Raw genomic sequence first — 13,089 nt, forward strand, 5'->3', positions numbered from 1 at the left:
CATGTGTGTTTTGCTCATTAGGATTACAGCTTCAGGACCTAGCACCTGCCGCACACAGAAAAAATTTGATGAATGAATACATGTGAAACATGATTACTATGAAGATTACAAAAAAAATTAAAAGCGCTTAGCATGGAGTAGTACAGAGTAGATGCTCAGAAAATGACAGCTATTATCATGCATTTAAAAATAAAAAGGCAAAAAAGTTATCTGCAAGTTAAAGCAGCATCTATTTCTAAACAAGGCAGCCCAGAGCCTGTGAACTCTGCCTGCTGTTTGGTGTCTCAACACCTATCTCCCTAGCTTCTGCCTTGAAAATTAGCTCTTTAACCCCAAACTGCTAGAAAATACATGAATTTATTTACTAACCACTTGGGGAAAGGGAACACAGCTACTGCCAAACTTGCAAGCTGCTACACTCCCTTCTGCACCTCTGAGCTGCTTCTTCAAGGAAAGAATGTGAAACAGAGGTAGAATAAAACAGTGCTGTGAGCTCTGACTTGGCTAGCACGGTCACCTAACAGCTCTGCAAGGCCATGGCACTTCACAAAGAAAGCCGGTTTCTTGGCTGACGAATGCAGACATGCCTTCCGAAGTATTAGGGACTCGGGGTTCTCTCACGAAGGGGACATCTACTGCTTTGCCTGACCAACATATACTCCCTCGGATTTTCCTTTGGGAAGGCACCCCTTTTCCACTCAGTCTACCCCGGCTCCACAGGATTAGTCCCACTTTTAGCACTATGAGTGGGCACATGACCTAGCCCTGGCCAATCAGGGCATCCAGCACTGCTGGCCAAAGTGATAGTCCAGGGTTGGGAAACAATTCCAGGATTTCAGGTGGAAGCAACAGGAAAAAGCAGCTCTGTTTCCATGGGTTTGCTAAGCTAAGGAGATACATGTCAAGAGCTAGCACTGTGCTGTCTTTTCAAGTAGAAAGCTTGTCTGAGAGTGAAGACAACACAAAAGACCAAGCCTTTATGAGAGGCTGACCCTGAATGCAGCCGTGCCTGAACGTCCCAGTCAAGCAAACTAAAAATTTCCCTTTGGGCCCAAGCCAGTTTGCAGTGGGTTTTCTGTCATCTACAACTGAAAGAACTCTGGTTAACACAGTACAGCAATGCCAGAGTACACAGCCTGGCAGTGTGTACAGCTGCCAAGAAGAAGACTAAATTTCTAATTTCTCTTCTGCTTCTTCTCCTCGCTCAGGAAAAATCCAAAGGCTTCTTACTTAGTTTGCTTGTTGACCACAATCACAGAACAATCAACAGGCCTCTCGGCATCAAAGCGTCTCTGGATTTCCTCAAAATACTGACGATAGAGCTCTTCTCTACGACGCTCCTCACGTTTCAGACGCTCTGCAGGATGACACAGGGAAAATTGAAACATGGACTGTGCCTTTCTATAAAAATAAGTCACAGGCCTTATTTTCAATCTTGAACTACTTGTAGGCAAAGGCTGTAATCTAGACTACCTCTGAAAAAAGATTATTTTTTTACTATTATAAATTCATTAAAATGGAATGAATGGATTACAAGGCATGGCTGCTTTAATCTGATACATGCTACCAGAATGTCCTCTAGGAAAGCTGTTGCTAATTCATCCTTTCTTTGGGGTGGATCACCTAGTGCTATTTCTCCATATCTTAATCAACACTGAGTTTTGTCATTAAAAGGAAAAAAAAACCCTCCTGCCAATTGATAGGCAAAAGATAGTATATCATTATTATCCTAATTTTCATTTTTGGGACAACCATTTAAGACTCTTGTTGACAGGTAATTGCAATTTGCTAAAAAAAAAAACAAAAAAAAACAAAACACCAGGCAATTAAAAAAAAAACCAACAAAAAAATCCTAAACAAAACCAGGCAGTAAAGTTCTGTAACAAACTAAAAATGAGGTTCTTAATTTGACTAGGAATAAAACAATTAAAAAATCTTAAAGATGTATTAAATATATTGAGACAATCAAGGCTTTAAAAAACATGTCTTTACCTAAAAAATAGATGCTCTTAGGTAAAAATTATAAATAAAACAACTCTCCCCACATACTACATAGGTAATAGAGAGAGTTATATTTATTTTGTCAATGAGCAAAAAACAAACATTTAACCTCTTCAACTCCAATTTTTAGTTCATTTCTTTTCTTATTGATAGTTATTTCATATTTATTTCTTCTTGTTGGGTGACTAAACCAGATGACAGTACTACTTTACATTTTAAAAATGATTTTCAAGCTGAATGCTCTCTACAAATGAACAGGCCATTTGTATTTCTTCTTTTTGTGAACTGCTTAGCCAAGTCATTAGCTCCTTTCCATCTGGTTATTAGTTTCCTCTTTCTTCTATAAAGTGTTCTATTTGTGATAAGAATAAACTGTTTTTTCTACTTTACCTTTCGCACGAGACTGACTTTCTGGGCCTGGAGGGCCACGTCCATCAAAGCTATCTCTGTAACGGTCAAAGTAAGCATCATCTTTCCTCCTGCAGTAGTCATCCATTCGCAGGTATCGGTCATAAGAGCCTTCTCTCCTGAAAATGTAAAGAAATGTGCACAAAGTTAAAGGTTTTATCCTGCAAAAATCAAATACAGAGAACTCTTCAAGACCCAGCTATCTGTGAGGAAGACGTAGTATAGCACAGAACTTTGGGATTAGGCAAACAAAATTATTATCTGGGACTCACTGCTTATCAGCTCTGTGGCTGGGACTGAGTTAACCTACCTTCCAAAAGGACTGGGAGGATGTACAGAACGCTCTCAGCATAATGGAAGCTCCCTGGCCCAAAGTAAACACAAAAAACTGGTAGTAATTATTGATACTAGTTTTGAGGAACCATTCTAGGCCCTACCCCAAGCCTCCTTCCTTGTGCTTTTTAAAAATTGTGGTTAAAAAACAGAATAAAAAAAAATACATATATAAAATAATTTTCATCATCCTGAACAGTCTGAACAGAAACTCAACCCCTATCTCTGTAACTTCTAATCTATTTTCTCTCTATGAATTTGCCTTTTCTAAATATTTCATGTAAGTGAAAGCATATTTGTCTTTTGTGACAATGTAGCATAATACTTATTTCATGTAGCATATTTTTTAAGGTCTATCACGGCTTAGCAGGTATAAAAATGACCTTTTTAATGGCTGGATAATATACTGTAAGGATATACCATACTTTTTAATCCATCTATTGATGGACATTTGAGTGGTGTCTACCTTTCGGCTACTGTGAATAGTGTTGCTATGTATAGTCACACCCATCTATGTAAGTTCTTCTTTTCAATTCTTTTGGATATATATTCAAGAGTGGAGCTGGTGGATTATTAATTCTACTACATTTAACTTTCTGAGGGACCGCCAAACTTTTTCACAGCAGTCATACTACTTTGCATTCCTACCAGCAATGTATGAGGATTCTAATTCCATTATACTTCACCAACACTTAAAAAAAAACTATTAAAGCCATCCTAGTAGGTATGAAGTGCTAGCTCATTGTGGTTTTGATTTGCATTTCTCTGCTAACTAAGGATGTCAAGTATCTTTTCACGTATTTATTGGCCATTTGTACATCTACCCTGTGGTCCTGCATGGCCAAAACAATTTGCACTCCCATCTTTTTTTCCATTTGCACAATGGTGCCTTTCACAGCCCACAGGAAGAGACCCAGATTCATTCATTAAGCAAAATCCGTCTTCAATCACACATTCAGCAAATATTTATTAAGCGGCACATCTCTCATGGTGATAAACACCGGAAACATAGGCCTGAGAAAGGCACTGCTGTACAGAGTTTTCAATTAGTTCAGCAGAACAAACATAAAAAAGACTGCTACCAAAAACAAACAAACAAACAAAAACCCAGCAAGCAGAACGACTGTAGAGGTTACCTGAGAATGGGATCTCGGGAGTCTCTCATCTCTCTGTATCTGTCGTACATGGGATCTCGGTGATCTCGAAAATTCCTAGTTTCTCTTAGGTCACGAAAGTCTCTAAGATCCCTCATGTCCCGAGCATCACGCATACTTCTGCTGTCTCGGTGATCCCGAATGTCTCTGCTATCTCTGTGGTCCCGCAAATCTCGGGGGTCTCGCATGTCTCTGCCATCTCGAGCATCCCGGCCATTCCTGCCGTCCCTGGGCTCTCTTCTTGGACTTCCTCGAATGGGCGATCGATCACGTCTTGTATCTCGACTATCTCCAAAGCCATATGGATCTCTGTGGGAGGGGGCAAGAAGATGCTAAGACAAAGGAACTGAAGGAGTCTACCCTTGAGCTCTTTACTGGAGAAAGCCCCCACCCTCCAAGCATTTTTCTCTAAAACACAGCAGTCAGTGAGAAATAAGATTAAAATTTTAAAGACAGTCACCCATCTGGTCAGCAAATAAAGACTAGCATGTTTTAGAATCTCCAAAGATTAGGATATTCAAGGAAGAATGTATGATCCAGAGCCAAGGGTTTTGACTGGGGTCATAGTGTTTATGAGACTTTGTGAGGTAAGTCAATATTCTGTATACATGTCAAACTATCATCTCTATCTCAACAGGTTTTCAAAGTGAAAGGGTCTTCCCTCATTCATCTCCTCCCACCAAACTTATTTGAAAGAGATTTTAAAAGGGGAGAATAGTTGCAGGGGTCGGGGGGTGTGTGTGTCATAATAAGGGGCAAGACTCATGAAGAAAACATGAGCAAATGACACAATTTCATACAAGGTTGGCACAATTTCATACAAAGTAACGGTGATCCAAGGAGTTATCCTTAAAAGTACAGAAAACGTTACTTTAAAAAACATCGAGCAGGATCAATCAAATAAAGGGGGAAAAAGGGAAGTGCAATACGAGACACACAGTCAAGTATAGGAGGAACATTCTATCTTCTTAACATACAAGTAGTGGTCTCTCTTAGTCTAAAGTTTAAGTAGAACCTGGCTCCTTCTGGTCAAGGTGTTCTTTGTTTAAAACCAAAACAGTGTTTGAAGTCACAGGTGTTCAGCCTGATCTGATTCAATACTCTTCATGAGACTACCCCACTAGGAACTCATTCTCAACATGTTTAAAATTAAACTTCTTATTCAACCCACTCAGGCACAGTCAGACCTTTTCACTTATGCCAAAAATCATCTTCCCAATTACCAAGGTTTAAGTTCTTGAGAGTTAACTTTGACTTTTCTTCCCTATCAAGTTACTTGAATACTCTTTGCTTTTCTTGTTCATTCCCATTGGACTTTTAAGTTCAATCCAAACCCTTATTCTATGCTCCATCACCAAGAATTTTTAAGATATAAAAACAAAATCCAATCTTCCAGATTTCAATTCTTTCAGCAAATAGCAGATAAACCATCGATTTCCACCTGTTACCAACTGCAGCTTGGCTATCACGCTTCTGGGCACTCTTCCCTAACAAATTTGGCCCCTTTCCATTTATTATTTCTCCCTCATTTCCTGATCCAACTTCCTTAGTTCTACTTAAGCTGGTCTTATGATTTAACTCACATGACTTATTTCAGTATTTCTGTTCATATGGCTTTTCAACGTGGAATGATTTTCCTGTACTAACTCAAGTATCACCCAATGCTCAAAGGCAAGTTCATGTCCCATGTCTTCCCCAAAATATTCTCTAATCTCCTGCTAAACTCTTAGAGCACTTACTATTACTCATCTAGATCTGATTTACCTTTTTACAATGTCTCCTTTTAAGACCCGTTTTAAGGATTACCTCCTCCATAAAGCCAGCCCTGAACTCTTGATCTTTTCCAGCAAATAGGCCCCTCCTCCAGTCATTTCCATCTCAATAAATGGCACATCTACCTACTCAGTAGCTCAAGCCAGGAAACTGGATGTCATCCTTTCTTTAAAGCCCTATCCACTCTTCCAATGACATTTCCAAAATGTGTTCTCTCTCTGAAATTGACATCCATTCTGCCCATGTTTCTTTATCTCCATAGGTACCACTGAAGCCCAACCCCAAACCACCTTTCCCCAAAACCACAGCAGAGCCTTCTATAGTCTCCCCATTTCTGCTCTTGCCTGTTTCCTAATCTTCTTCTAGATTACTCTAGAACCATCTTTTAAATATGTAAAACCCTTCACTGGTTTCCCACAGTATTTAGAATTCAGTCCAAAGTCTCTACTGAGGCTAATAAGATTCTGCCCTGCCTCAGCTCTTGTCTTCGCCAACCTTATTCCGCCCCCTCCCTAGTCTGCGTCTTTCTTACCATATTGAATTTTCAGCTGTAACTAGTCAAGGTTTTCCCCAATGCCTCTCATTGTGCAGCAGGAACTACTCCACAGTCATTTTTCCAGGTCTCAGGCTTAAGCATCCCTTACTCCATGATTCTGTTAGTTTAAAACTTTATCTTTGGTCCCTAAATTCTGGCCACCTTCTCTCATAGCACTGTTTTCACTCATGTTATTTATCACAATTTGATGTCACATATCAATTTACTTAATGCCTGTCTGCCCTACTAGACTGCAAGTCCATGAAGACAAGGACTGTCAGCTTGACTTCATGATAAAGCCACTACATAGGCTTATATTGTCTGGCATAGAGCAGATGCTCCATGAACCTGTTAAACAAGTCTTGCTCTGCATACATATTTCTATTGCTGCACTTATCACACTGTTCTGTAGTTATTTGTTTGCAATGGCTTCCCTACCAAACAGTAGTAAGCTCACTTGAATGCTTTGTATCCACAGGACACAGCACAGAGTTCAGTAAATGTTTAATAAAATGAATTATTCAACTAAACTGTAAGCCTCTCAAGAGCAGGCATCATGTCTTCCTCATATTTTTGTCACCTACCATGATTACACATATAGACATTCATCATGATGCCCTCAGCTTGGAAGAAAACCTCATTTTCACTTCATCCACATGGTCACAACAAAAACAATTTAAATGCCAACTCTGTTTCTATGAAAAGTCCTTGTCATATGTTTTAAGGCTCATAAGTACTCTTGATTGGTGGGAGCAAACATATGGGAGAACAGAGGATTTAAACGAGGATGGCTAAAGATTTTTCCTACTAGAATAAAGTGCAGAGTAACCGAGATTCTTACTTCAACTTTTATTATGTCATATAATCCCTCTAACATATGTAACATCTGATATACTGTATATTGTGGGCAAACACCTAGGATCCAATGGGAAGGGACAACTGTCAAGTATTTCTGGATTAATGATCAGCAGATAAACCTGCCTTGGGGAGCAGTCAGAAATAAGTCATTAGAGGTGGAATCAGATTTCAAGTGCTCTTTGGCAATCAAGGCTGAAAGAGATCATGAACCTGACAGACCACAGACCACACACAAAGCCGTAGGCTGGAGAAAACGGGGTGGGGGGTGGGGACAGGGATACCACCACATCAGGCACTTTTCACAGTCCTAGGACGATTACAAATGCCACATCTGGTTCTCATTCTTTTGAATCCACTGAAATACCTTACTCACCTGCCGAGAGTTTATTCCTGGAGGTTGACCACAATACCCTAGATTCCCAAAGTCCAGGTTCATGCTTCTAGTTTGAGAAGGTAAGCAGTCTATGTGCAACAAAACTATAAATTCCCCCTTAATTACCTTGGGGGTAAAAATGTAGAAGAGATGATATTCACAAGGGAAAGAAGAACCAAAGGAGTAGCAGAAGCAGGGACAGAGAGGATAGCAAGGCTCTAAAATGAAAAGGGAAAGCTTTCTTTTCTCCAAAAGACAAGCAGCATGGCAGACTGCTTTTCTTCTGGAGACAAAAACAAAACAACCCTTTAGGAGCCAAACAAAGACCTCCCCAGAAAAAACGGATCCTGGTGTTGGCCCCAGCATCTTTCTCAAAATAAGAACCAGATGACAAAAAGGTGGTACAGTGTGCAGGATTCAGAGTGCCGCAAGGATGAAGCCTGCTGAACAAGATGCTTGGCCTCAAATAACAAGTGGGTTAGAGGCAAGTTTCTGGAGAATGAAGTTCACTAGATCATCCCATGGTACCAAAGTTGTTTAACTGGAGACCAATGCACTGTACCCTCAGGTACTAGGTCACCAGAAGCTAAAAAGAAACTGAACAACAGTTAGAACTTCAGAACCAGAGTCCACAAACTGAAAGCAGTTGATAAACATCACTAAAATCCTGTTGCAAATTCCTCATCTATTCAGCAGGAGGGGGCAAAGCCAAATGCTCTCTTGCCTTGAGAGACACGGTAGTCACACCATTTGCAAACATCTGAGAGGTAAGGAGGGATGGATGAAGGAAAAGACCATGGCTCAGATGGCAAGTGATATGCTCCTGGTAGAAGTGCTTCTCGTCCTGAGGAGCACCAGGCATTTGAGAGCTCTTGGACAACTGATGGACTCTGAGCTTCTCTTTGGCTAGAGACAGCCTCAAGCCCAGGATGGTGTTCTTTGGCCTTGGCTGTTCAGAAGGTCAGGGAGGAAGGCCTCTGTCCTTGTCTTTGTCAGCATCTCCTTTTTCCTTTCTGTTCACTGGAATATTTTCCTTCTAAAGCCAGCCTTTTTTCTCCTGAAAAAAAAAATCCATCAGCTCTTTGTATTTCTGTTCTGTCACAGATACTGTCCACAAATACCATTCTCTAAATGGCTGGCTGCTGTGTGATGTTGATCCCCCACCAGGAGCTCCATGCTGCCATCAGAAACAGGGACAACAGACTTGTACAGAATTTTGCCATTGGGTGCAGGAAGGATAACGGGGTACAACAAGCAATCACACCTTACAGATCCAAATTTTGTAAGTGCCCATGCTTCTCCCTAGAAAGCGCACTGATAATTTTCTCAAACACAAATGTGACTCTTCTGTTGGTAGAGAGGTGGCACTTGCTGAGAACTGACGGATCTTCTTTAAGTGTTAGTGCGCAGGTAATCACAGCCTGGAGTCTTTAATTGTGAAGCCCACCTAGAGCTAGGGCAGTCTCACACCCAAGAAGCAAGCAGTTATTAAAGGAATTAACACTGTGGATACACAAAAATCACCTCAGGCCACGTAAGAAACTTGTCTGCAGTTAGGCTTTTTCTTTTCTTTTTTAAAAAACTGAAACATAGCTGACAATGGCCAAGTTATTTCTGATGAACCAATCCTTGACGACTTTCACCAATGAGGCACCAGGCCTAACATTCTTCACGAATACCTAGAGAAATTCTCTGCAGAGGTCTCGATGTAGACAAGTTAACTCTATTTGCTTTTCCTCAGGTCATGCAGGAAGGTTTAGGAAGTAGAGTATCACTTAGAGGCCATGTCTGCAGAAGGTTATGTTCCAAAACCTGGACTGCTCAAGTGCTGAGCTGAAGATGGAAACTGAGAGCTGAGGTACGACCAGAATCATGATCCAGTCTCCGAGCGTGGTTAAGGACTGACGCCTAGCACCAATGCTAGACCACTTGCACGGTAACTATGCAATGCTCTCAATGTGCACAGTGGAGTTCAATGAAGTGCTCCAAGGGTTAAATGACGAGAATTCAGGCTGAAATGTGATCCAGAGCAGGGATCCCTGATGCAGAATTCTGTGCTTGGCTGGGCCAGAACCGTCAGAACCACATCCCAACAGCCGGAGTCATTAGTGAGGCATATTACTGAACGGTGAGCAATACCAGCAGAACTGTGGCTTACAGAGACATTTGAAGAGGTGATAATCCTGTGAAAATTCCCAAAGATACTGAGGTGTTTTGACACTCAAGGTTAAAGTCCAGCAAAATAAGGTGTTACAAAGGTCTTGCCAGCATGCTTAGAAACAATTTTCTTAAAAAGTAGCAACACTGAAGACACAGAGTTACAACTTAAGGGAAATGCTTGCTATAGGTAGCTTTTTTTTTTTTTTTCCTTTCTGTGAACAAGGCATTCCTCCATGGCTGGGGGCACATAAAATGTTTAGGGTTGCTGAATGAAGTCAGGTGGATTGCTGTCAACATACTGATACACTGGAATTATCTCAAGGTTTTGACTGGAAGCACGCACCTGAGGAGAGCACACGCTAGCCAGTGTTCACCCTCAGAGAAATGATTAGCCCCTTCCAGACTAGCGTCTTAAGAAGAACATACGATAAGCACAATGATCAAAACGTTAGTGTTCTATTTTGAATACAACATTCAATTTGACTTTAGGGTTTGAAAATTTTAATTTTTAAATGGAACAAAACTGGGACTCTGCTTAGACTTTTAGATGGGGCTCAGAATAGATTTTTTTTTTTTAAACTAAATGTGAATATTCCTCTTCCCCAAACCTTACTGAGTATGACTATATGAAACTTAATCATGCTAAACAACACTTTGAGGAACCCAGTTAGGGACGGATCACCAAGAAGACTGATCTTCAATGGACCTTTAATTAGCCTAGCTGTCCCTCCTATTGACTATAAATAAAGCGGGAAGCCACAGCCCAATCCACGTCCCAAATGACCTCATCTTAGAATTTATTTTTGAGGAAGACGATATATTAAAATGAAAATATAAGCGACGTATGTTTATAAATCTGGTAAGGAGAACACTTTAAAAGGCCCCCTCCAATGTTGTTTGTATGTTTATCTTTGGGAGTGGGGATATAAAAAAGAAAGAAAGAAAGCATTCTTCCATTACAGATGAAATTATAGAGTTGCATTTTAGGCTGGGATGAAATTAGTTAATGCTCTGGCAATGGCAATATTGGATTTTAAGCAGGGGAGTAAGCTATTTCCCCAACACTGCCAATGCTTAGTGAATACCTACAATAATGGGAAATGTTAAAAGCATCTGGTTAGGTATACTTTTAGTGGAATGACATAAAACATTCTTATCATAGCACAAATGAGAACTACTTTTTATTCTGTGATGTGCAGTCCCACCTCCTTTTTGCCTGCGGAAACATTACCCAGACATCACAGACATCATGAGGATACAGAGAGCAGGAGGATTTCACTAGGGGAGTGTCTTTATAGTGACCAGTTCTACACTCCTGTAAGCTACCTACTTCAGAAACATACACATTTGAGCTCCTTGGAAACTGGATATACACATCTCCTTTCAAGTCATTTAGCAACCACAGCTTCCAGTGGAGCCCATATGTCTGACCATTAGATGCAAACTCTCAGTCACTTGTATTTCATGTTTACTGGGGCAACGAGGAGCAACACTGAAGGGACTGCCCAACATCTGCAGCGTGGTTAGATGCAGCACAACGGAAACAGACTTATATGGATCTGCTGAAGTTCCAGAGCATTCATTTATGTTCTTTAGGGCACTCACACATACACACAAAATCAATCAATATACTATTTACCTGCAAGCTGCAGGCATTCCTTATGGTGTCAGAGAAAACAAACAGAATACCAATGTGTATGCTCACTTCTGCAGTGAAACCAATGGATGACCAGGGCATCCAGCTAACAGCTGTGGTGCAGCTATAACTGTGGTGTTAGATTCAACTTCCAGGCAGAGTGTTCAAAGAACCTAACTGAAATCAGCAGCATTACTTTGTCCCTAAGGTCTGCTTGAACTCTGCAGAACATACCCGTGTAATTTAATCCTGGTAGCTTAGAAAATACCATCAGGTCCAAGTGGGCACATATACAAACACAGAGCAACCAATCCTTCCTATAAGTAGGTAACAAACTATAGGCGTTTTTGTTTCAAAGCAGGACGGCTGTATGTTATGTGTAAGTGCCCAGGTAGTTGGGTATACCCCCAAGTGACCTGTGGAGCTACCAGTACAGACTAGGATTTGTTGTACTCAGCATGTTCAGTCATCATATGAAATGTAGTTTCCTGTGGTATATAGTTTAGGTACACAATTTACTGTGGGAAACTGGCATTTTACTTAGGGGCAAAGGCAAAATCCATACTGAATATCCACTTGGGCCATGAGGAGACACCAGATATGAGGTATGTATGTCTGCATTCCACACAAAACTGCACACACTGCATCCACTTGTGTGCTATTTATGAGGCCAGACAGTTTGAATACAATACACTCATCTTTGGTGTAATGGCAACATTAATGAGGCTCTTCTTTGGGATGAATTTAATGCGTATCTTGAGGGTACACATCAGGACTATCTCTTGTAAATAGTGGAAGACTATTTGGGGAAATGCCTTTTATTTCCAGGAAAACTAAGAAAAAGGGAGACTTCTAGAGGTAGGGTGTTTTTGCCCTTTTTATTTCCCCTCAATGGGTAACCCAAGCATGCGAGCGCACAGGGGATCTGCAGCACAGGCACAGTAGCAATCTCTCAAGCAGCACTTTCTGTAAACCTGGGTGAACATCTGGACCGGCAGCCATGTGGAATGAAGAGTCGAGCCTGCTGCAGGGCAGCGCAGCACACACCAACGACCCTCGGGCACTCCTGCTGTGGAGGCTCCCACTGACACGTGAGCGGGGGACACACAGAGGTTTATCCTCTTCCAATCGCCTGCAACTCACGGTGCAAGCTGAACTTGCTGGGTTTGCCACGGAAAACAAAGCTTCCTCTGCATCTCCTGATGTATGTTCTAAAAAAGCAGCAAGGCCCTTCACACAGGTTCACGTTCTTATTGTTTGCTTGTGCGTTTCTGATTTCTTGGGGGGAAGAAAAGACCCTTGATGTACGAAGTTGGGCTTAACTCCCCAGAGCCCAACTCTCCCAAGGTAACTCACTGCTTCAGGGTACTTTACCTTCGTGTGGGGCTGGGTCTTGATGGAGCCGTATTCATATTTCTTCTTTCCGCTGCCTTATTAATATCTGAAAAGAATAATCAACCCATCTGTTCAATGCTACGGAATAAAAACAAGATCATCAGCACATTTCAAATGAAAGCAACAACAAAAAAACTACAATGACAACCAGATGGTGTAAGAAAATCCATTCAGCAGACGCATAGTCACTTGGGCAATTTTTATTAAGTTACAGCAGTACGTTGTCATGGCTTGGTAGAGAATGTCCCTCAGTTTTCTAGCTAACACATAATTTGTGTAAAACTGATTACGTCAAGGCTTTAACACTGCCAAGCCTAAACCTAAAAACTTCCCCCTCCGAAAGGGGAAAAGGTTGTCTTCTAAACTCTTGGAGAGCCAGATGTGTGATTCTTTTTTGAGGGGAGGAGAAAGAAAGAAAGAGAATTTTAAAAAGAGAGAGAGAGCAAGGGCAAGTAGTTCCATT

General features: G+C 41.1%; 1 protein-coding gene across 2 annotated transcripts in view; it reads right to left on the bottom strand.

Moving 5' to 3' along the window:
* NCOA5 (nuclear receptor coactivator 5) overlaps window positions 1–13,089 on the bottom strand; it is a 28,310-nt gene that overhangs the window by 4,849 nt on the left and 10,372 nt on the right. For both annotated transcript variants that reach the window (XM_019972501.2, XM_019972503.2), the window contains exons 2-5: window positions 12,606–12,672; window positions 3,879–4,205; window positions 2,392–2,528; window positions 1,231–1,357 (exon numbers count right to left, since the gene is read on the bottom strand). In XM_019972501.2, coding sequence (XP_019828060.2) covers window positions 1,231–1,357; window positions 2,392–2,528; window positions 3,879–4,205; window positions 12,606–12,643 — 629 coding nt within the window. In that variant the 5' untranslated portion in view covers window positions 12,644–12,672. The remainder of the gene's footprint in view (window positions 1–1,230; window positions 1,358–2,391; window positions 2,529–3,878; window positions 4,206–12,605; window positions 12,673–13,089) is intronic.

The sequence above is a fragment of the Bos indicus genome, chromosome 13 (assembly GCF_029378745.1).
Source record: "Bos indicus isolate NIAB-ARS_2022 breed Sahiwal x Tharparkar chromosome 13, NIAB-ARS_B.indTharparkar_mat_pri_1.0, whole genome shotgun sequence".
NCBI lineage: Eukaryota > Metazoa > Chordata > Mammalia > Artiodactyla > Bovidae > Bos > Bos indicus.